At 31.7% G+C, this 23,157-nt stretch overlaps 1 protein-coding gene across 1 annotated transcript in view; it reads left to right on the top strand.

The window, feature by feature from the left end:
• LOC126775039 (5-hydroxytryptamine receptor 1A-alpha) overlaps positions 1 to 22,725 on the top strand; it is a 43,481-nt gene extending 20,756 nt beyond the window's left edge. Inside the window, exons 4-7 of the mRNA XM_050496770.1 lie at positions 13,971 to 14,169; positions 18,445 to 18,568; positions 21,422 to 21,529; positions 21,819 to 22,725. Coding sequence (XP_050352727.1) covers positions 13,971 to 14,169; positions 18,445 to 18,568; positions 21,422 to 21,529; positions 21,819 to 22,725 — 1,338 coding nt within the window. The remainder of the gene's footprint in view (positions 1 to 13,970; positions 14,170 to 18,444; positions 18,569 to 21,421; positions 21,530 to 21,818) is intronic.
• Positions 22,726 to 23,157: the final 432 nt, after the last annotated feature.

Raw genomic sequence — 23,157 nt, forward strand, 5'->3', positions numbered from 1 at the left:
GCCCAAATGTACACGTTGCACTTAATATTGACGCCAAATCTCTTTATAACAATCTATTGTCTATGCTTATATGTATAGAATAATTGATTTCAGTGGGAAAGCCTACCTGAACCTACCACCTATCATATATTCTACCTCGCTTTTAGTGGATCAGCGTAGTGAAATATATATATAATACACTGTCTAAGGGTAAGTAGTCACTACCACCCATAAATGTGCTGCTACTTTTTGTAATAAATTAAGTATATACGTGATTATAGAAAACAGATTTTTTCATTTTTTAGTTTATTAAAAAAACCATCATTTGATGTTACTTAAAGCAATAAAACAAATTAAAACCACTTATCACTATTTAATAAAAACTTACCATGTTATTAAATAAGAATATTAGTAGAACACTTATGACATTCAGTAATTTTCAAAGACATGCTTAAAGGTCATTTTTAATTAACAAAGTTTTAAATTTTATCTGTTTGGCAATTATCTATATTTTATAGTACAACATGAAGCCATTCTCATAGTAATAGGTTATAACAGAACAATTGAATTGTTTTGACCCTTATCAATAGAAATATTATTCGTTAGTATCTCTAGACATCAAAATAATTAAGTATTCATGATACTCACATAACTATAGTATTATATTCCAATGGCAAGTTCAGTAAAGATAAATATAAATTTGAATGATTACGTATAAAGCTCTGCTGTATTATGCATTACAATAGTTCATGATTATTTTATATTGATTATTTTCATTTAAGCTTAATTTCGATTTATAAAGATTCGATAAATAATTTTCTGACATTTTTGAATATTGCATCACGAATCCATTATTAATACTAAATTATTTAAGATCTCGAAAAGTTATATTAATTCAAGGCCATGCAAATTAAAATTACGTTAACAAGAAAATTATTAATTATTCGACTATTAATATGAAATCAGCGGAAATTACAATTATCGTAATTCAATCGGATCTATTGATAATGTGACAAAACTATACCAAAGAAATCTTGAGAAATAATTTTATAAAATAATATAAAACAAATTAAGACGCGCAAAAAGTGACTTTGTTTTATACTATTTAAAGATAATTATTGCATTTAACCATTCAATCTCATATCGTGTACTTAATAATAAATTTTGTTGAGGTTTTCTTTGGAATTCAGGTTATTTTATTTTAATTGATTTAATATAATGTTCATTGAATTTATCATTAAATGAGAAGTTTTTGTGTTATTGTCGTGAAAAACGTGGTGCGTGTGAAATAAGATGGCTTAGCTTCGTTCAAAGGAATATATCGTTTTGATTTGATTTAAAAAAAAACGTGTGAGTAAATTTTCATGAACTAAGTAAAATATTAAGCAGCTACTTAATTATAAATTATTATTATCAAAAATTTGTAAAACTGCGCCATAGATGGGTACAAACTATTTAATTCAAATTTCGTTACAATATGATACAAATTCACCTCACGTAATACAAGTTATTCTAATTTTGTTCGCTTCACTAAGCGTAAATTATATTACAATATCATAAAAGATAAATTAAATATGAAAGTTTATTACTTCCTAATGTTTTATTAATATTTTTTCTCTCCTGTTTCCATCAAAGCCAATCATCGTAACTTATAAACCACTTCGTTTATAAATAAAAGGAAAAATGTATTTATTTATTAAATACAACCGACGTCGAAGACACGACAACGACAACGTACAAATATTTTCAAACATATTTAATTGCTATTATAATTGCTTGACTTCAACTTTTAGAAAATAATAATATCCTGGGACATTTTTCACACACGGCCATCTGATCCCAAACTAAGCTTGTACAGAGCTTGTATTATGGAAACCAGACAACTGATATACTACATATACTATTTTTTCTTTTGTAAATACATACCTATATAGATAATTACACCCAGACTCAGGACAAACAGACATGTCCATGCACACAAATATCTGTCCTGGGTGGGAATCGAACCTACAAGATTCGGCGTGAAAGGCAAGCATCCACCAACCACGCCATTCGGCTCGTCAAAATGTATTTAAAAAAACGTCTGGTATGAAAAATATTAAGTATTATATATAGATCTGTATCCTATTGAAGTATATATACATATTCTCACTTTGAACAAATATAAATGAATTAACGCTGATAGTATAGATTTATTAAAAAGGTTTTTTTTAATTAATATATATTCCAAATATGTTTGGTTATCTTTTCTAGCTTATATTATAATTAATTCAAGTTTATTAATGTCACCCAAATTGATGAACTTGACAACGGCACCAACTTATATAATACACCACACCATGAACGGCTCGCTATCATGCAGCTTCAAACGGCTCGGCCACATGCGACCATTGTACGCGCTAGTCAATATAATATTACGAAAATTTATATTATATGCTACAATAATTTCCTAATTTCTAAATCCTTATGGACATGCCGCCAATCTCAAGAGAGATTAGCCAACTGCGCAGGACATATTATAGTGCACAAGTGTGTGCATGCACACACGTGCACTCGCTATTCCCTAACTCTCTTAATCCGATGGGACGTCAATCTGACACGACCGAAAAGAGTTTAAGCAAAGGACCGACGTCTTTACGTGCTTTCCAATGTACGCGAATGTACACACTTTGAGTTCTAACTTTCAGACTCCGGGCTGCTACTAAGAATTTGCGACAGAAAAACACAGTAAGTTTTTACTGGCCCGACCTGGGATTTGAACCCAGGACCTCGGGGTCTGCAACCTTATATCTAAACACTAGACCAACGAGGTAGTCGATGCTACAATTATATATTTATGTGAAAATAGACAAATATTTTCATAAAATGATATTTAAATTTGTCACCTTATTAAATTAACTAGAATATGAATGAATTTTAATATAATTAATAATAATTGTTCAGGTTGAAATGTAACACGAGCAAATATTAATTCGATATAAAATATTTAGTACTCCGAACACGTTTGTTCGTATCAGTTAATTAAATGAAGCAAATTGTAGCCTTCCGGAATCTGAGGAATTGAAGAAAAGCCGTCGGCATCAATATTATTATATAATTCTTAAAAACATAACCCTTCCTTTGCAGTCGGGTTAAAAACTTTATCATTTTTTTTAATTTAAAATGAAGCCTTAATATTTTTCTATATACAGGTCTTTATGATTCCGCGTACTTTTTAATATATTTATTTAATTAAGCGTAACTTCTTTGGGAAAAATACAAATTCACTTTCTATTTGAGGTAATATTTTTTGGAGCGATTTTATTAAATTTTAAGCAACATTCCTGTACAGCCTGTGAATGTCCTACTGCTGAACTAAGGCCTCTTCTGCTTTTGTGGAGAATTTTGTTTAGCTTTTTTCGCAACGCTGCAGATCACAATGTATTCCTTCACCACCGAGAATGAGATGAATTATAAACACAAATTAGACGAGCTGGTTGGCGTGGTTAGTAGATACGTACTTTTCACACCGAAGGTTATGGGTTCGATTCTCACCCAGAACAGACATTTGTGCATGAACATGTATGTTTGTCCTGAGTCTAATTATCTATAAAAGTATGTATTTACAAAAGAGAAATAGTATAAGTAGTACATAACTGATTTAAATTGTCTGGTTTCCATAGTACAACTCTGCTTAGTTTGGGATCAGATGGCCACGTATGTATTATGTCCCAGGATTTTTATTATTATTACAAATTAAACACATGAATATCAGGTGGAGTCACGCTTCTCGCACTTGGGTCATCTCAGCTGATTACCTATGTAACGATTAAAAATTAAATTGACGGAAAAATGGAAACAAAAATTTACTTCTGTCAATTCTTAATGAAGTCTCAAATAAATTTATAGATATTTTTGCATGTTCTGTTAGTAAATTCAAGAAATCAACAGCACAAATTCTTTCAAAATCGTAGTAAATGTTATCAATCAACAGCCAATCGTTGTCCACTGCTGAACATAGGCCTCTCCCAAGGTGCGCCAAAGCTCCCTGTCCTCCGCCTTCCGCATCCAGTTGGTGCCCACCACCTTCTTAAGGTCGTCGGTCCACCTGGCTGGAGGGCGACCTACGCTGCGCTTGCCGATTCGCGGTCTCCACTCTAGGACTCGTCTGCTCCAACAGCCATCGGTTCTACGACATACGTGACCAGCCCACTGCCACTTCAGCCTGCTAATTTTGCAAGCTATGTCGGTGACTTCGGTTCTTTTCCGGATAATCTCATTTCTGATCTTATCCTTCAAAGATACTCCGAGCATAGCTCGCTCCATAGCACGCTGAGCGACTTTGAATTTGTGGACTAGTCCCGCAGTTAGTGTCCACGTTTCGGCACCGTATGTCATGGCAGGTAAGACGCATTGGTTGAAGACTTTCGTCTTCAAACATTGCGGTATAGACGACTTGAGGACTTGACGAAGGTTGCCAAATGCTGCCCATCCCAAGCGAATTCTTCGATCGGCGTCCTTCTCGAAGTTGTTCCTACCGACTTGTATTATCTGTCCTAGGTAGGTATATTCACTAACAACTTCGAGAGGTTTCCCCTCGACGTATATCGGTCCCGGCACGACATGCCTATTGAACATGACCTTGGTCTTGTCCAAGTTTATACCGAGACCGACACACCGGGAAGACTCGCCTAGGCTACGCAGCATTTCGGTGAGTTGTTCCAGCGACTCTGCTATGATGACGATATCGTCGGCAAATCGAAGGTATGAGATGTACTCGCCGTTTACATTGACTCCATACCTCCTAATCCATAATCCAGCGTTTTGAAAACGTCTTCCAACGCGTTGGTGAACAGTTTCGGGGATATTACATCCCCCTGTCTCACCCCTCTGCGCAGTTGGATCGCCTTCGTCTAACAGTCCTGGATGTGGACAGTCATTGTAGCGGCGTTGTACAGACATCTCAGTACCTCGATATATCTCCAATCGATATGACATCTCTGCAATGAGTCGAGCACTGCCCAGGTTTCGATGGAGTCGAAGGCTTTCTCGTAGTCCACAAATGTCCACAAAGTAAATGTTAGTTTCAGTGTAATTATCTCTATAATCTTGCTGCATATTGTAAATTTAATACAACCGTTAGCGGTAATTTATTGTAAACTTTTTTTTTAGTAATATGTGGATACTGTTGTGGGTTTCATTAATGTTGATTTTCTTCAACAAATCAACACACTTTCATTAAAATTTATAGTGTAAATATTTACTGTCCCTGAAATAAATAAATATATAAATAAAAAAATGTGCACAAGACACTATTACTAAAACTGGATAATAATTTTGCTTGAATAAGAAATAAGACTTGTTCAGTTAATCTATGATAACTTTTTTTTACCCCACCTGGGTAGATACCACCCACTCATCTTATTTACCCGTCAAGTGGCTACACTTAGTTGTGTTCCAGTTTGAACGACGAGCGAACCAGTATAACTAAAGACACAAGGGACATAACAAAAGAAAAATAGTATACGTAGTATATTAGTTGCCTGGTTTCCATAGTACAAGCTCTGCTTAGTTTGGGATTATGACCGTGTGTGAATAATGTCCCGGGATATTAATATTATTATTTATATGTGGGCGCATGATTGCGTTGTGTGTATAATCATTAATGTTGTCATGACTTTTTTCGACATCTTCAACAATCATAGTCATATTTCAGCCAATTCAAACAAAACCATAATGAAAATCTGGGTAAGTACCATTCACTCACTAGATATTCTACCGCAAAACAGACTCAAACTCCAAGTACTTCTTTTGTTGTGTTCCGGTTGGAAGGGTGAGTGAGCCAGTAAACTTGTACAAGGGACATAACATATTAGCTCTCAAGATTAGTGGCGCATAGGCGATGTAAGGGATGGTTTACATTTCTTACAATGTCAATATCTATTGGCATTGGTGACCACTTACCCTTAGGTGGCCCATATGCTCGTCCGCCTACCTATTCTATAGAAAAAAAAGATTGGATATAACAAAGTTAATATTTAAAAAACTATTTTTTTAAGTAATAATTAATCCATAAATTTCCGTCGTTTACGATTTCAAATAAAAACTTTATAGCAATAATAATGGGATGTTTTCTCGTGATGTGCAAATTCAACAAAACAATATTATTTAAAATAACGACTATGAAATGCATAAAATCGCCACTCGATTTTGTTTGAATATAAAAGAATACAAATACATTTACAAAACTATAGAATTTACTTTATTTTAGTATTTATAAATAGCTGGCTTACAATCCATTTTTAGAAAACCCGTGACAACAAACGACTAATCTGGTACGAACGCTCCTAAATTGAAAACTTACAAAAAACTAGAAATTCTATATGTCATGAAGAAATTCTGTAATTTGTGGTTGGTTGGTTTACTTGGCTGACCATGAACTAGCAAGAGCTGTGAAATGCTACTAAGCCAAACGAGACATGTGGGCGATCAACGTTAATATTATTATTATTTATCATGAATATATAAACCGACAAATGAACATGAACACGAATTTTCTATTTAATGTGATATAAGCGCAAATAAAACATTAAAATGTCTTCTAAATTTTGTCGTGTACGGACTCCTTCAAATAAACAAAAATTTAATATTAATATATTCCTTTCATGTCATCTTGTGTACATAAGATATGGCTTTCTAACTGACGTTTGAACATCCTTCACTGCGTACGAACGCCGCTAATATAAAGTAATCCCCTCAAAGACAATTCCATAAAATCGAGGCACAATGAAAATCTAAGAAGCGTACATTTGCGCTTATATTAATTTAACTTTGATGGTTTTAATTTGAATATTTATACTTAATCCAATGTTATTTGATATCGTTTCGAAATTTTTAAACTAAACATTTAATTTTTTTCATATAATATGTGTAGGCGGATGGACAAAACGCCTTATGATAATTACCACCGTCCTTCATCACCAATGTGCCACTAACCTTGTTAACTAAAATGTTATGGCCCTTATGCCTGTATTTACACTGGCTCACTCACCCTTCGATTTGAAACCGGAACGCATCAATACTAAGTGTTAATGTTTAGCGGTAGAATATCTGATGAGTAAATAGTACCGACCCAAATGGGCTTGAACAAAGCCCCTACCACTTATAAAAAATATTTTAATTGTAAGAAGTAAATATTATTATTCTCATTGTACTAAGAATATGACTGAGAATTTAGTTTCTGGTGAAAAATCTGTCAATGTCCTGAATTCAAATAATTGTAATGGAACTTAAAAACATTAAACAAGGTTCACGTTTCGTACGTGGATATACTGATTAGGAGAAAAAACATTTTATTTACATAATTTTACATAACCTACAAATGGTAATCTCGTTTACACAAGATAAAGCGACCACGTCATCCACTCAGTAAAGCTAAAAGCAACGTCATAAATGGCAACAAGTCGAATTATTAATGCATATATTAAGTGAAGTAAGGACCCTATTCCGCTAAATAATTAAATTATTCTCGAGAAAGCATTGATCAATACCCCGTGGAACGGAGACTGCTAAAGTTGATAAGTACTTTATATGAACATTTTATATTATTTTATGATAAAAATTATATAGCTCTTCGTATTTTGCTAATAATTTTAGCATTTCATTATTATTGATTATAAAAATAATGAATAATTAACGATAAAATCTATTTTTATTGTAATAATTATGATTATGTAAATTCTGTTTGTTTGTTTTTAATTAAGGCTAAATCTAATTATCATATTGATATAAAATTTTCGTATTATGGTAATATAAAAACTTTATATGTATGAAAAATATAGTTGTCTAACGCCTACGCCATCATAAGTCAGGTTCATTAGAAAACATTATGTTAGAAAAACAACTTAAAAAATAAATTGGATACGAGTTCAACTAAAATCACTAATCAAATAACTGAAAATTAAACAATAAATATTTTCTACAACATTAATATTTCGTAGAATGTATTTATTTATTTAATTTATTTATAAAAATAAGTCGCTGCCAAGTAAAACATAGAAATTACTATAAAACTTGTTACGAGTATTTCATATTAACACAAAATATTATCAAGAAAGGAACGCTCGCTTATATAAAATCAAGTTATATTACTAAATCAATAAACTCGAGGTAAAAAAGAACCTCATTCAAGTCTCAATAAAAATTAAAAAAAAAAAAACATTCATCTCATTTCGTATGGACCAAGTTTAAGATATAAATCAATGTTAACTGTAACGTAAGATGAATAATAATTAAAATAATTTTAATTGAATTCCTGTCATGTCTCGACATCGTGAAATCTGTTGAGTTATTCCGTAAGAACAAATTGGAAATTCGACATCTAATTCGATATAATTTATTTGAATATGCTGTATTAATCCCAAAAAAACTTCTAAATTATCTGAAAGAATCTTTAAGTTAATTAGTTTTGTATTATTTAGGGATTCAAGAAAGCCAAATGGTTCAAATATGTGAATCTTAACTGTGAAGATTATGGGTTCAAACCCGGACGAGCAACACTGAATTGTCGTGAGCTTTATAATTCATCTTTCGGAATGACGTGTTGGATGAAAATGTACCACAGGTATAGCCAACACGCAATGGAGCAGCGCCTGCCGTTACTTTACTTTTTTCCCCTAGTTTTATTTAGCCGTCAGCCATTATTAGCCATTTTAGCTCATAAAGTATGATGGGTAACATTATATAATTTGCCTATTTTGCCTATAGTTAGTCTATTCAGTGTAAGGAATGGTCTGTATTTCTAACAATACTAACATCTAAGAGAGGAGGTGATCAACTTATGTACCAACCATTATACTGCCCATTTGACTGTTTGTATTATAGGTAATTTGAAAACTCATAATTAAAAATAACATGGCGATTAAATTGAAGGAGGTATTGAGATGGTTGAAAATATTGCTTGGCTTGAAACAGATTTTATTATGCTCCGCTTCATTATTAATGCAAAAATATCCATTTATTAAAAGAGGTTTTTCAAATAAAACAATTTTAAATAAATTAAATCTGTGTCAAATAATTATGATAGCACAGCATAATAGGTAACTAAGGACTTTTTATGCTAAAAATTTATAAGCAAAAAAAAACTCTGGAAAATATTTCTTCCCGCTAATTTCCTTCGGGTTTCTTCCGCGGAATCTATTCAGGTTTGCAGTATAGTTTTTGTCGAACCGGTGTTCGTTTCGCTTCGACTATAAATAAGAAAAATATTGTATTTCGATGAAATGCATTCTTATGACTGACTTTATTGATTTTTAAATACTGTAACTAATTTCAAATTTATGAGGTCACCTTTTCTTTTCTTTTTGATGCAGGTAAAACCTCCTGGTACCCGTGACCTGATCTTATGTAGTATAACCTTCAAAGTCTATTTCGGCATAGATCGAAGAAGTTAGAGAATCGATTAAATACAACGCGAAGTAATGACCCCACTGTCCTTTTCAAGGCCGTTCGAAACAGTACACGCGACGTTGAAGAGTGTCCCAATTTAACCAGTAATTCAAACAACATATAATCTCCTCTTTTAAATCAGATTAATAAATTATGTATATATGTTTTGAAGTACATATAATAACATACTTTTATGTCAATAAAATTAGATAAACAAATCACGTACAGCAAAATATACGATAGACACTCTGTTTACAAATATGCAGTGATTATGCATTCTTAATAAATTAAAAAAGTACTTAATTCAAAATACGTCTTTTGATTGGTTAAAATTATTAATTTATATTATTAATACGAACTATGAAATGATTTTTTTACGATATTTGAATGATAAAGGAAAAATGATAATATTTAATAGAATTTTCTAGAATTATGACTAAAATTCTTGAAAAATTTATATTGAGTTCTTGTGAAATCACAATTTGATTGAAAAATACTTTTCTCATGGTACGCTATTCTATTTCATGCGACGAAAATATGTTTTATTTATTAAAGATTACCTTGAAAACATGTTTTGATCTTTCATTATATTTAGATTATAAAATTAGCATAAAATAACAACATTGCAAAATTATACGTAAATGTTTCTAAAATAAATGATTTTTATTTACATCAAATAATACTTTGAGGTGCCTTTTATTCGCAATTCCACACTCGCGAGATGTTTATTGATATAATATTCCACAGCGTTACTTATAAGTAAAGTTGTTTCGCTGTTTTGTTAAATACTGATTTCTATCTTTCTATAATTATTTATTTGATATTTGAATAAGGAAGACAAAGCACTGTTTAGCTTAAGCTGCCAATTTTTCAGTCTTGATAGCTCAGTTTAATGGTTCTTAAATGTCTCTTAGACGCCGCTTTTATTATGTTAAGAATAAAGCTTAATATACTAGCCACTACGGGTATTGTATACATGTATTGATAGAATTTCTTCAGTTTCTATTCTTTTTTTTAAATCTATTTTATTTATGGTTTTTTTCTTATGGCATATCAACCCATCGTTCGTTCATCGTTCTTAAGCTATTTTACATATCAAATTATCTTATAGCTTTTATAATGAGATTCTATATTGACAAACAGACATCAGCATTGCTTTAGCCACTGTTTCTATTCTTAAAACTACTAAACGGAAGAGGCTACTTTCTTCTTTCCTTATGTATGGATATTTCGTTCAAGTTCACGCTCAAAACTTTTAATTCACTGAAAAATATAAGAGCATACAAATAACCTTCAATATTGAAATGTGAATAAATTAATTTCTTAGTTGTGCCAACAGGGCACAGATTATTTCGACAATGTCACGTAGGATGTTGAATTGAATAACAATAGCACGATACGATGATACGTGATGAAAGTGGAACGACGGAATATTCTTACGATGCATTATTATATTATAACTTAACGATGAAATTTGACATTGAAATTTTGTTTTGATTTTATTTATTTTAAAACTTTATTGATCAACTTTTTATTGTAGTTGCTACAAAATAAAGTCTGAAGGCATCAATATAACAGGCGATACTACAACTATTAAAATATTACTAAAATAAACTACACACACTATCGTAATAATCATCTCACGTTCATTTCGTGCGTGACGGTGAAGGAAACCATCGTGAGGAAACCTGCATATGTCTAATTTCATTGAAATTATGCCACATGTGTATTCTACCAACCCGCATTGGAGCAACGTGGTGGAATAAGCTCCAAACCTTCTCCTCAAAAGGGAGAGGAGGCCTTAGTCTAGCAGTGGGACATTAACAGGCTGTTAATGTTACTGTACTGTATCATAAAAAACGTGGAAATAAAATAATAAAAACAAATAAACAATTAAGAGACATTGTACAGAAAATATTATAGTAGACGATGTTTTAAAGTGAGCTTCGATTGAAGCTTTTCTCTCTTCTCATTCCAAATTCTCAAAGCACGAACAGTGAAAAAATGAGAAAAAAATACAAAATTTGATCACGCTTAAATATTTTAACGTCACGATTTATTTCGATACATATATAATTTGTTGTAATATTAAATACTGTTTTAATTCTACTCACGTCACCGTAAAAGCCATTGTTCAGTGAGGCGTAAAGTGTTCTCAACACGCAACGCTCGCTAAATCACCAGTGTAGATTGATGTTTAACGAAAACAGTGAAGTATTAACAGTTTGATCCATATTGCGTGTATTGATAAGCATCAGTAGCCTTATCTCCCCTCTTTCCTACCATTGCGTCACAATCCATTACGATTTTTCAATGAAGTAATCCTTAAGAGCAGTTTTTGTAAAAGGAAGTTTGCTCTGTGGTTTTCTTGCATCCTTCCTTGGGGGGTATACCCCCGTGCGCGGATAGTATCTATTCAGATATTCGACCGGGATATGTTTTATTTATAAACAAAAAGAAGTGATCGCCTTTGCCAATAGATATGAGCACTGTTAAAAAATTATGGTATATTTGATACCAAACTCTCATAGAAATACAAAGCATTAACAATTGTATGTGGAATGACTTATTAATGGATTGTGTCTACCGAGACTAACTACACGCAAGTGCGCAAATATCTGCACTATGTATTTCTACTATCTTATAAAATGGCAATCCAACACGACCAGAATGAGTTCAGGCGGAGAACCAACGGCTTCGCTTTACCGTATTTGTTTCCTTGCAGCCTTGTAAGTAGCTACACAAAAGAGACAAATCTAGTTCTACAAAGTCAAATGCTACCTATAAATGTCCCACTACTGGGCTAAGGCCCCCGAAGCTTACTCCACGCTGCTACTTTGCGGCAATGAAAATACATTACGTGGCAATTTTATTCGTCACATGCAAGTTTCCTCACGGTGTGTCCTTCATAACAAGTTATCCAACTGTAACATTATATAGATTATAAATTCAAATAGTTATCGAATGATTACTCTTAGTTACTGAATATATAATAGTATTAGTCTTTATATTATAAAATCGATCTAAATGTACAATTATTTATTTATTTATGCCCTCTTCTACTGAATGCAATGAATAAATTAGCAACGCCAAATGACGTCAATAAAACGATTATCTTCCAAGAATTATTGAAGTTCGTAATTGATTTTAATTAAACATTTATAGTGTATTTTATATTTATATTATATAAAAATGTTTATATAGTTCAAAATATATACATATACAAGCTGACCGTATTTTTTTTGCTAAAAATAATTTTTGGATCCCGATAGCAGCACCTTCTACCGAGTCTAAATCCAAGCCTTATATATATAAACGGAACTACTCAAATACAAACAAAATCATCAAAATCAATTGAGATTTAGGAGGAGTTTGATGACATGTAAACAAAAGGAAGACTTAAATATATAAGGATAACTATGTTATTTTACTTATGCTTTATTTATATATTTAAAATGTTGTTACCAAATCCTATTAAATAAATACTGGACGTATTTATTTAAAAGGATTTAGTAAAAATCATTGAGAATCTCTGCGAATTTTATTTATAGATTTTTAATGAAACGCTACAATTTTAACTGAGCTATTTTTGTTTCATTATATCTAATCAATATGCGCATATGTCCTCCGCAGGCAAGAGTATTAGTAGGTTAAAAACTTACTTTATAAACACCATATGAAGACAGTATACAACCACCGACGAAAAATTACATGCAATTAAGAAATCATTTGTACCCCGATTCACTATTGCAAAAAATACAGCAATGCTATTTTGTAAGAACTCACTTCGTATCTCACTCGTGAAATGTTTAGGGCCTTTTTCGGAGGTACGTTATTTTTATGCGTGTGTTCTTTAAATATTATGATTATTATACTTTATACTTGGTGGTAGGTCCCAGTATTGCTGTTCAGCGGTAGAATAAATGATAACATTTATTCTACCGCTGAACAGCAATACTTAGCCTATGGTATGATGATGTGTTGTCACATCATCAATAGATCCAATCAAATTACGATAATTGTAATTATCGCTGTACAGTACTGTATTAATTGTAATAGTCGAACAATTAATAATTATTGTTAATTTAATTTACATTTGTATGGCATTTCAATGGCAGGAGTAAAGATTCATAATTAAATCTGACCTTGAATTTATATTATTGTTCAAAATCTTTATTTTATTTTATAATCACTCAATACTCGCTTTGTGCAAGTCCATCTGAGCAGGTGCAACACACTAATCAGATATTCTACCACTAAACAGTAATAATTAGTATTGTCGTGTCTGGTTTAAAGGGTGAGTGAGCCAGTGTAACTATAGGCACAAAGGACATAACATTTTAATTGGTGGCGCATTGATGATGTAAATAATAGTTAATATGTCGTACAGCGCCAATATCTATGGTTGGTAGTAGCCACTTACCATCAGGTGGTTCCTATAAAAAAATAGTCGATATCACCTATCACTTTCTGATATTCTCAAAAGTATTCTGTGGTGTTTCGGTTTTTTTTTTCTTACAGCACCTAATATTGTCAAATCTTTGAAATAAGTTTTCTTTCAACAGAATGAAGAATCGGTCCTGATTGGCGGATCCTGTCAGATACCAGATCCGCTCTACAAGGCGATTGGTTCCATTATCTCGTTCTACATTCCTCTTGGCGTAATGCTTCTCACTTATGCCTTGACGGTGCAACTTCTAGCTCGACAGAGGAAAGGACTTGGACAAGGATGGGCTGCTGGCTGGCTTGGTGCGATACCTATCGGTATTTATAACTTGTGTTTAGATATAATTTGTCAATATCAGAACATTTGGTATAAATTTATAATTTATATATAACTAGCTACTTGTCCCATCTTCACACTTTAACGTGGATCTATGCATAAAGTTTATGATCAAGGATGTATAATAAATAAAAATCTTGTTTTTTGAGCTTATAACCTTCTCGGGCTTTCGAAGAACTACTTACGAAAACTTAATGACAATCGGATAAATGGCTTAGTATCGCATAGAGGACATACAAATATTATAAAATTAAAAAGTTATAATATAAAAACAACGAAATTGACAAGAGTGTGCTACCCACTTAGATTATCCTATACACTACCCACAACATAAACCATATGCTTAAACCACAATTATTTACAAACCATTTAAGGTTTCCATGCCCAATTATCATGCTTATATTATAATCATCCAACCATAATCTGGATATCACGGCGTGTTCTGCGGTTACACTAAAATAGAATTGCTATTATTAAATATGACACTAGCAGATAACAATATATATTAATAAGTTGTTTATTATATTAGTTAAATGATTTTAAATTTTTATATTAAGTACCAAAGTGACAGCCTGTAAATATCCCATGCTGCGCCTAGGTTCTCTTTTTGAAAGCACGGCTTGGAATTCATTTAACCACCCTACTGGTTGTTAGTGAATACCAATGATATTTTTACTACATTAAAATTATAATAAATTAGAAGAGATATATCATAATATTGTAAGTTTTATTAATATTCAATGATTTCTTAAATAAGAATAAAATTTCCTAATGAACCTAACATACATTTAAATTATAAATAAAGCACAGTTCCAGTTTTTCCAGACTCAATTGTATCTGGTTTATACTGGTTATAAATCAATCATGGATTTATATTAATTAGTATGTATTTATAAACATTTTATAATTTATTGATGTAGTAATTTGTATGTTAATATTTTTAATATAGTACTTTTTATATGTATGTTATTATATTATAACTTATTAATTTCCTCGCTCTTTTCGATCTCTGTCAGCATTTTAATATTCCACTGCGTCTCCGTTCATAACACAAGTGTAGGAAACCCTACGCGAAAACATATTATTATATAAACATAAGCATGATTAAATTATTTTCTCCTATATCAAATTACGTTAATATAAATTCAATCAAACTCTGCTTGTATATAAATTCTAACATTTTAATGGCTTTATTGAAATTTCAGACTTGATTGGTTTATTATTTTCATATTAGTAAAGTGGCTTAATAACCTAATAGATTTATTGTAAATTACAATAGAAAACGTAATATATTAATGAATCATTCATTCACTCAATATAATTGTGTTCTAATTATAAATTGATTGAAATAAGCGTTATAATAGAATCACTATAACATCTCTTCAACGACTATCGATATCAAATATCTGATGGTTTACTGGTGGTAGGGCTTTGTGCAGGCTCGTCTGGGTAGGTACCACTCACTCATTAGATATTCTACCGCAAAACAGCAGTACTTGGTATTGTTGAGTTCCGGTTTGAAGGGTGAGTGGGCCAGTATTATTACAGACACAAGGGACATAACATTTTAGTTCCCAAAGTCAGTGATGCATTGGCGATGTAAACGATGGTCTATGGGCGATAGTGACAACTTACCATCAGGTGGCCCATATGCTCGTCTGCTGCCTACAATCTAAATAATACAAGTCTGTTTTACAATTAAGTTATTGCGTTTCACAAAGTTATTATGTTTATTTAATTTCACCGTTAGAAAGTATACTATGTTGCAACTATATTTTGAACTTGTTTGACTGAATTTTTGAACATAATTTTGATGCTACTGACAACTTAATCTACTAATACATTCTATTCATGTTAGATCGAAGCCAAGATAGCCCAGTGGTAAGAACGCGTGAATCTTAACCTATGATCGTGGGTTCAAACCCGGGCAAGCACCACTGAATTCTCATGTGCTTAATTTGTGATTATAATTCATCTTGTGCTTAGCGGTGAATGAAAACATCGTGACGAAACCTGCATGTGTCTAATTTCACTGAAATTCTGCCACATGTGTATTCCACCATCCCGCATTGCAGCAGCGTGTGGAATAAGCTTCAAACCTTCTTCTCAAAAAGGGAGAGGAGGCCTTAGCCCAGCAGTGGGACATTCACAGGCTACTAATAGTAGTACTGTTACTGTTTTAGATCTCTTTTTTTAATTATAAATGAGGTATATTGTAATGTATTCTAAATAATTGTATATCATTCGGTCAGTTAAAAATTAAAAACTATAAAATTATAATTCTTACTAAAAGAGCTGTATAAAGCAAATTGGATTGGAAAGGTATTGGGAATTTCGTGGGTTTACCGGCACGTTACAAAACGAATGTGCCAGTAGCTGGCAGTTAGATTTACGCGTTTGACTCGAACGAATTTAAAATAAAGATTAATGATCGTGCTGAATGTCGGTGTTGAGAAATGGAAAATAGGTGATTTACCCTAACAAGGTTCTCTTTTTATATTAAATTGATAATAATTACAGCCATTATGTATTTTTTGTTAATTATATTTGTTTTTGCTTAGAACATTTTATTATTATTATTTTAAATAAAGAACAATGTTTTTATATGTATAAATGTTCTATACAAATATATATATATATAAGCGCGTATTCATAGAAACTAATGTGTCAAAATAATAATACAGGCATTACAATATAACAAAAAATCTTGTAACCTAAGTCCTTACTATTATAATTTTTTAAATAAAAACAACGTTTCATTATTTTAAATCTGTTAAATTATTAATTTAATCTAAATATTAAAAAGTACACATAATCATTATTCATATTGTTTAAAAGCGTATAAATTATGAGTAAACATTATACAAAATTATAAACAAGATTATGACTTGAATGAAGCGATTAACAAAGAAAAAGCTAAATTAATTTATTATGTAAAGCTGTGATCTCATTTAAGCGTAAATTTATTTACAAAAGAAAACACAATAAAAGCGAGACAATACATTAATTATGACCTTTCAATTTGTTTTCATGGTAATTTGGTCTTAATGCTTAAACTCTAAAGAACATATTCGCTTAAAAACTTTTTTTTAAGATCTTCAGATACTAATCAAATGGATGACTATCCAAACTAATCCATTAAAAGCTTTCATGTTTGACATGTCGCAGCGAACTCTAATGCCCGTCCGTTAAGGTTTTACTAATATTTGATATTCTATCCGCTTTGCTATAGATTTTATATTGGTTTTGGTTTTGGTAACAGCCTGTGAATGTCCCAATGCAGGGCTAAGGCCTCCTGTCCTATTTTGAGGAGAAGGTTTGCAGCTTATTTCAACACGATGCTCCAATGCGAGTTGGTGGAATACACATGTGGCAGAATTTCAGTGAAATTAGACACGTGCAGGTTTTCTAACGATGTTTCCTTCGCCGTAAAGCACGAGATGAATTATAATCACAAATTAAGCACATGAAAATTCAGTGGTGCTTACCCGGGTTTGAACCCACGATCATCGGTTAAGATTCACGCGTTCTTACCACTGGGCCATCACGGATGTTTTATATATCGCACGTAATAAAAATTCAGTTTATAGATTTATACACATCTTTATCAAAGACTGATACAAGACCAGCACTACTGCGTTTTCATGAGGTCGATTTTTGTTATTCATCTCGTACTCGGCGGTAAAGAAACATGCTTCGGTTGAAAATCTTTCACATGTATACGTGTATATTCACCACATTAGTAGCTTGGTGGAATATGCTGAAAACGAAATCAAGAAGACTAGTGTTTGCCTAGCGACTCATTTACATACTTAGGAAAGATATAAAAATAAAAGATAAATTCAAACTATATTCAGTGTTAGGATTCCCTGTAGTAGCTTCAAAGGAAATTGTTATCGTCTATTCTTAAGTAAATATTTTAATTTTACAATATTTTATTACGGTCGCATGCATCGTTTAAATTATCCTTACTAATATTATGAATGGATTCATTGGGTACCTGGCACCTGAGCACACCCTCCGCATACACGTTTCCTTGGACGGAAACTTATGTCAATATATATAATTCATATAATATCCTTAAAACATTTTTTTATATGAACTAAATATGATGAACGTTTAATATTTCAATATTTCTTTTATTTATTAATATTTCATGCTAACAGGTAAAAGAAAATTGTACAATTAATTTTGATATTCTTGTAAGAAACATTTATATAACATTAATTGTAAATAACCTTTTTAATAATAAACAGAACGCCGTTGTACTTGGAGAAGATTCCTTAGTCCGAGAGGAGGCACTCCGCACCACTCGGCAGCATCAACCGAAACCGAACTCCCGCCAATCGACACAAGAGATCTCTGGTTACAAGATTCTAGGTAAGAATTGTTTAATGAAACAAAAAGTCAACGTGCCTCTTTTATTTTTTAAAAAAATATCTCGAGCTCGCGCATACCAATAAACTGAAATCGTTTTTTTTAATTAACTTATTTATTATTACTTTCAATAAAAAAAACATATAATTATATACATGTGTTATTTAAAATTGTCAAGAATGAATTAAAACTGACAATATAACATTTTTGATAAAAACAGCATCATAAAATAATTATGGGCATGGAATAAATTTTTCATAGGCGTATACTTAAAGTAATTGTTTATTTTCATAAACTTTTGAATTACATTTTATTTCAAGTTGAAATGAACGAACATTTATTTATTTTTTTATTTGACTTTTAATATTATTAATAATCTGTATATTAAATATATTTATAAAATACTTTTTTAAGCAGTTCATTTTCATGTACGGTTTTATACTACTTACCACATTGTTCAGAATATATTGTTGAGTGGGAAACACTGTCGTTTAAAGTATATTCATCGCAGTAAAAGTTTTGTTTTCTAAGGTATACGAGTGTTTTTTACCACCATAAGTAATTCAAGTTGATAGTTTTAAAGTGCCACATAATATGTGACAAGATTTTTTAGACTTTTCAAAATCTAACAAAACCAATATTGATTTTCATTTTCGTTTAATGTCATTTGATCTTTTTGTAATGATTTGAAATGAGAACTTTATGAAAATTTAAACATTTTTATTTATTTATTAATAATTAATTATATATCAAATAAGAAATCGGATAACACTGCTTTGAGTTATTCATATGTATCTATATGTTGACGTATCGCGTCGATGAAAAATCAAAAAAATACATACATTTTTTAATTATTTTCACATGCAAAGAAAAAATACACGAAAATCTATTGTCTGAAAATAGAAAAGGGATATTTTATATCTCCTTTGTTTTTAGCTTCTGACCTTACCTTTGCATGTGAAAGACAGCCGCTAAAGCATGATTAATGTTCTGGCTTTAATTTGAATGCAAAATGCTTTCTAGCGCTTCGTGTTTGCTTGTTTTGTTTATCATATACGCCTGTTTATGTGTATCATGAATGATGTACACACATAGACAGCTATGTGTGTTATCTGTCTACGTACAATTGCAAGTCGTTAAGTTGGTATTGATTTCATTAATCCTGTGTTCTGACGTCATGAGCCTCATTCGCGTCATTACGATCGCGTTGATTTACATTACGCGTAAAAATGTAACACTGTTTTTAACAAAATATAGTCTAGATTTATGGAATTAATGAATATTATTTAAGGAGTCTTGAATTTTCAATTATAGAGTTGTTCTTTTTATGTAATTTATGTAATTAGAATTACTGCGTAGTCTTAATTAGTGTCAACTATAATTGGTCATAGTGTGTGTATACAATATCTCGATATGTTTTTATAGAGAATGTATGGATATTCTTAGTGAAGCTAAATATTAAATATGATACGAATGTCCTTAATTATTATTATTGATAAGTTATAAATCGTACTATTAAGATACACATACATAAAAAAGTAAACGAAAGTGCAGTAGATAAACACCCACACTAAGAAACATTGTGTAGCTGTTGAATGTCAAAATGCTAATGTAAGAAAGAAGTAACTAATGTCCCTTCACCTTCAATCGACATAAGTAACTGTAGAATTGTCTCTTCTTATAAATCATATTAGACTTTAACTTCGTGATGTATCTTTCTTCGATCTGTAAGAATAAACACCAAACACACTGCAGAAAACGGTCGTGAAAATGTCTGTTAGTGATATGCGACATTGACCATAATAATTACAATATTTCTTGAATATACGTATCAATACTTATGATATTAGTATCTGGTTGGAATGACTTGATTATAAATATTTTACTGTAATTTAATTTTAATTTTATATAATTTGCAAATATAAACAAAAAGAAGTTCAAATGCTTTTCCGGTTTGAAGAATTTTCATGACATATAATCGCCTAAGCTTTAATTATAACCCGTCACGAATAAAAAAACTCAAGATTTTTATGTCTCTGGGTGTTGAAAAAAATGGAATTTTGAACGGGTCGATTAGACAAAGATTTATGTGGAGCGCCCTCTTATAAACTAACTGTCTAAATTAAAAAAAAGTATCCATGCCTTTTATTTTGAGTGGTGATAGTATTTTGGAGGATAGCGCTCAACTCGTTGTTTTAATTTTTTTTGCACATTTAGTTTAGCCCTACAATCAAGTTCAATGTTTATAATATTATAAAACGACGTGGTAAATAAAATATATAGTTAGATTCTTAGAAGTATTTTGGGTATTAAAAACACGAAATTAATTTCTTACTTTTATTTTTAATTGCAATCTGCTTTATAAATATGGTTTACAATTTATTTAAGATAAGAATTTAAAAATAAATCGCTTTTGAATATTTCTGTGTAACTATTATTAAATGTTTTATTAATTATTTTAGGTTCAACATAAGCTTTATCAACATCTTGAGCAATCATTAAGGACTTAATTGGAGGCGAGACCCCTTTATGTCATGTCTAGACAGTGTTGTATGTGTTTAAATTAATTCGGGATACCGTTTGAACATTTTCATAACGTGTCTATTAAACCTGTCACTGTCATATCATTTCAATCGCTAAATTAATATCTCTTTGATAATATTAAAATACTATACTACAATAAATATCATATATATATATATATATATATATATATATATATTTAATTTCGATTACATTAGGATATTTTGGACTAAGTGCAATTTGGTAGTTTATATAAGGTTGCATTGCATTGTATGTTGCTTATGTCTGTTTATATGTGTGCGTTGTTGTCCTCATATATGTGTTGTTGCACAGCGAGCCCGCTCCGTCAGCAATGAGCGCACTGCATCATTTCGGAGCAGAGATGTTGAGACTATCACGCGGCTTGGAAGCTTCTGCTGCATCTAAGCCAACATACAGAGGGTATATAATTGGCATTTATTTGTTGGCAAAATTGTACGCAACAGATTGTAAAACGTTTTATTTGTTTATATAAATCTTCTTATACCAGTAGTTGTACAATCTGTATACCAATACCCTAAATGTTGTCCTTGCAACGCTTCACGTGTAGAATTGTAACGTTAAAAAATTTAAATGTTTATGTAAAATGAGCCATAGTCAATAAATACACATATTCTTTTCCTATTTTTTATAAGTTTTAATAGTAAAAAGGTTAAGCTTTATATTATTTTAAAACATAATATTTTTTTAGGACTAATATATCAGAACGAGGTGGTGTGCTCACTCCAGGCTCACTGAGCGTCTCATCAAGTTCTCCTTCATCGATGCTTCAAGATAAACGTAGACTATCATCTACTGGTGATCAAAACCCACCAATAAATAGACCTCGGAGCGCATCAGATGATGAAAGTAATGACGGACTTCTAGCACCCGTCACATTAACTACAAAATCTCGAAGCTCAGAAGACGGTCTTTTATTACCACCTCCTTGTACTTGCCCTTACTTTGGATCTGATTCGACTCCACCAAGACGCACTACAGAAGTCATAATTGTGCCTGGAGGTGATATCAATGGCTGTAATGGATACCCTCGTAATGGAAATATGAAAAACGATGAGCCATCAACACCTTTCTTTCGAAGGTCTAGTCGGGGTGCTTCCTCGATGGTCACTTGGGACGAAGCTAGAAGATTTAGACGAGGCTCCAGTTTCGGTGGGGCACGAACAACATTATCGACACCAGTAAGAACTATACGCAGTTCAAGATCCATAAATAATCGCCAGCAACAACAGCAAATTAATTCTACGCCACAGCGTCAGTTACCACGCACACATCATTCAAGAAATTCGAGCGTGATTTCTCGTAATTCTTCCCGTCATGGCAGAATATTGCGCTTAGAGCAGAAGGCGACTAAAGTCCTCGGCGTCGTCTTCTTTACATTTGTCGTTCTCTGGGCACCATTTTTCATTTTGAATATGGTACCGGCAGTGTGCCCGGAGTGTGAAAGAAGGATATCCAGCTGGGTCTTCGATTTTGTGCTGTGGTTAGGATACGCTAGTTCCATGGTGAATCCAATATTTTATACGATTTTTAATAAAGTGTTCAGGCAAGCTTTTAAGAAGGTCCTGTCTTGTCAGTACTGTAAATCTAGAAGATAGCCAGCACCCTGGGAGCGCGTTCGCCCTTCCTCTGACCCTGGGCTGGCTGCGCTCTCAGTGAACAGAAATATTCGAACTCAATGCGTATAAATTCATTAAAGAGCTTTAAATAAATACGCTTCATACTTACCTTAATACTCATTATTACAATATTCACATAATTTACCATACATTACATTTCATTGTAGTTTATTGTGTAAACTTTATAGTATCGATCATGTTTTATCATTTAATTAAAATATTTTGTTACAATCTAAATTACTGATGGTAATTCAGTTGATTAATTTTCAGAATAAATATTTATTAACATACAATCTTCATATATGGATATGTCTAATGATTAAACTTGTAGTTTGACTTGAAATATATTTGCATATAAATCTGTTAAAATGCGAGTTAGGTTAGCCTTGTGTATAAAACCTTGTCTAGTTA

The sequence above is a fragment of the Nymphalis io genome, chromosome 2 (assembly GCF_905147045.1).
Source record: "Nymphalis io chromosome 2, ilAglIoxx1.1, whole genome shotgun sequence".
NCBI lineage: Eukaryota > Metazoa > Arthropoda > Insecta > Lepidoptera > Nymphalidae > Nymphalis > Nymphalis io.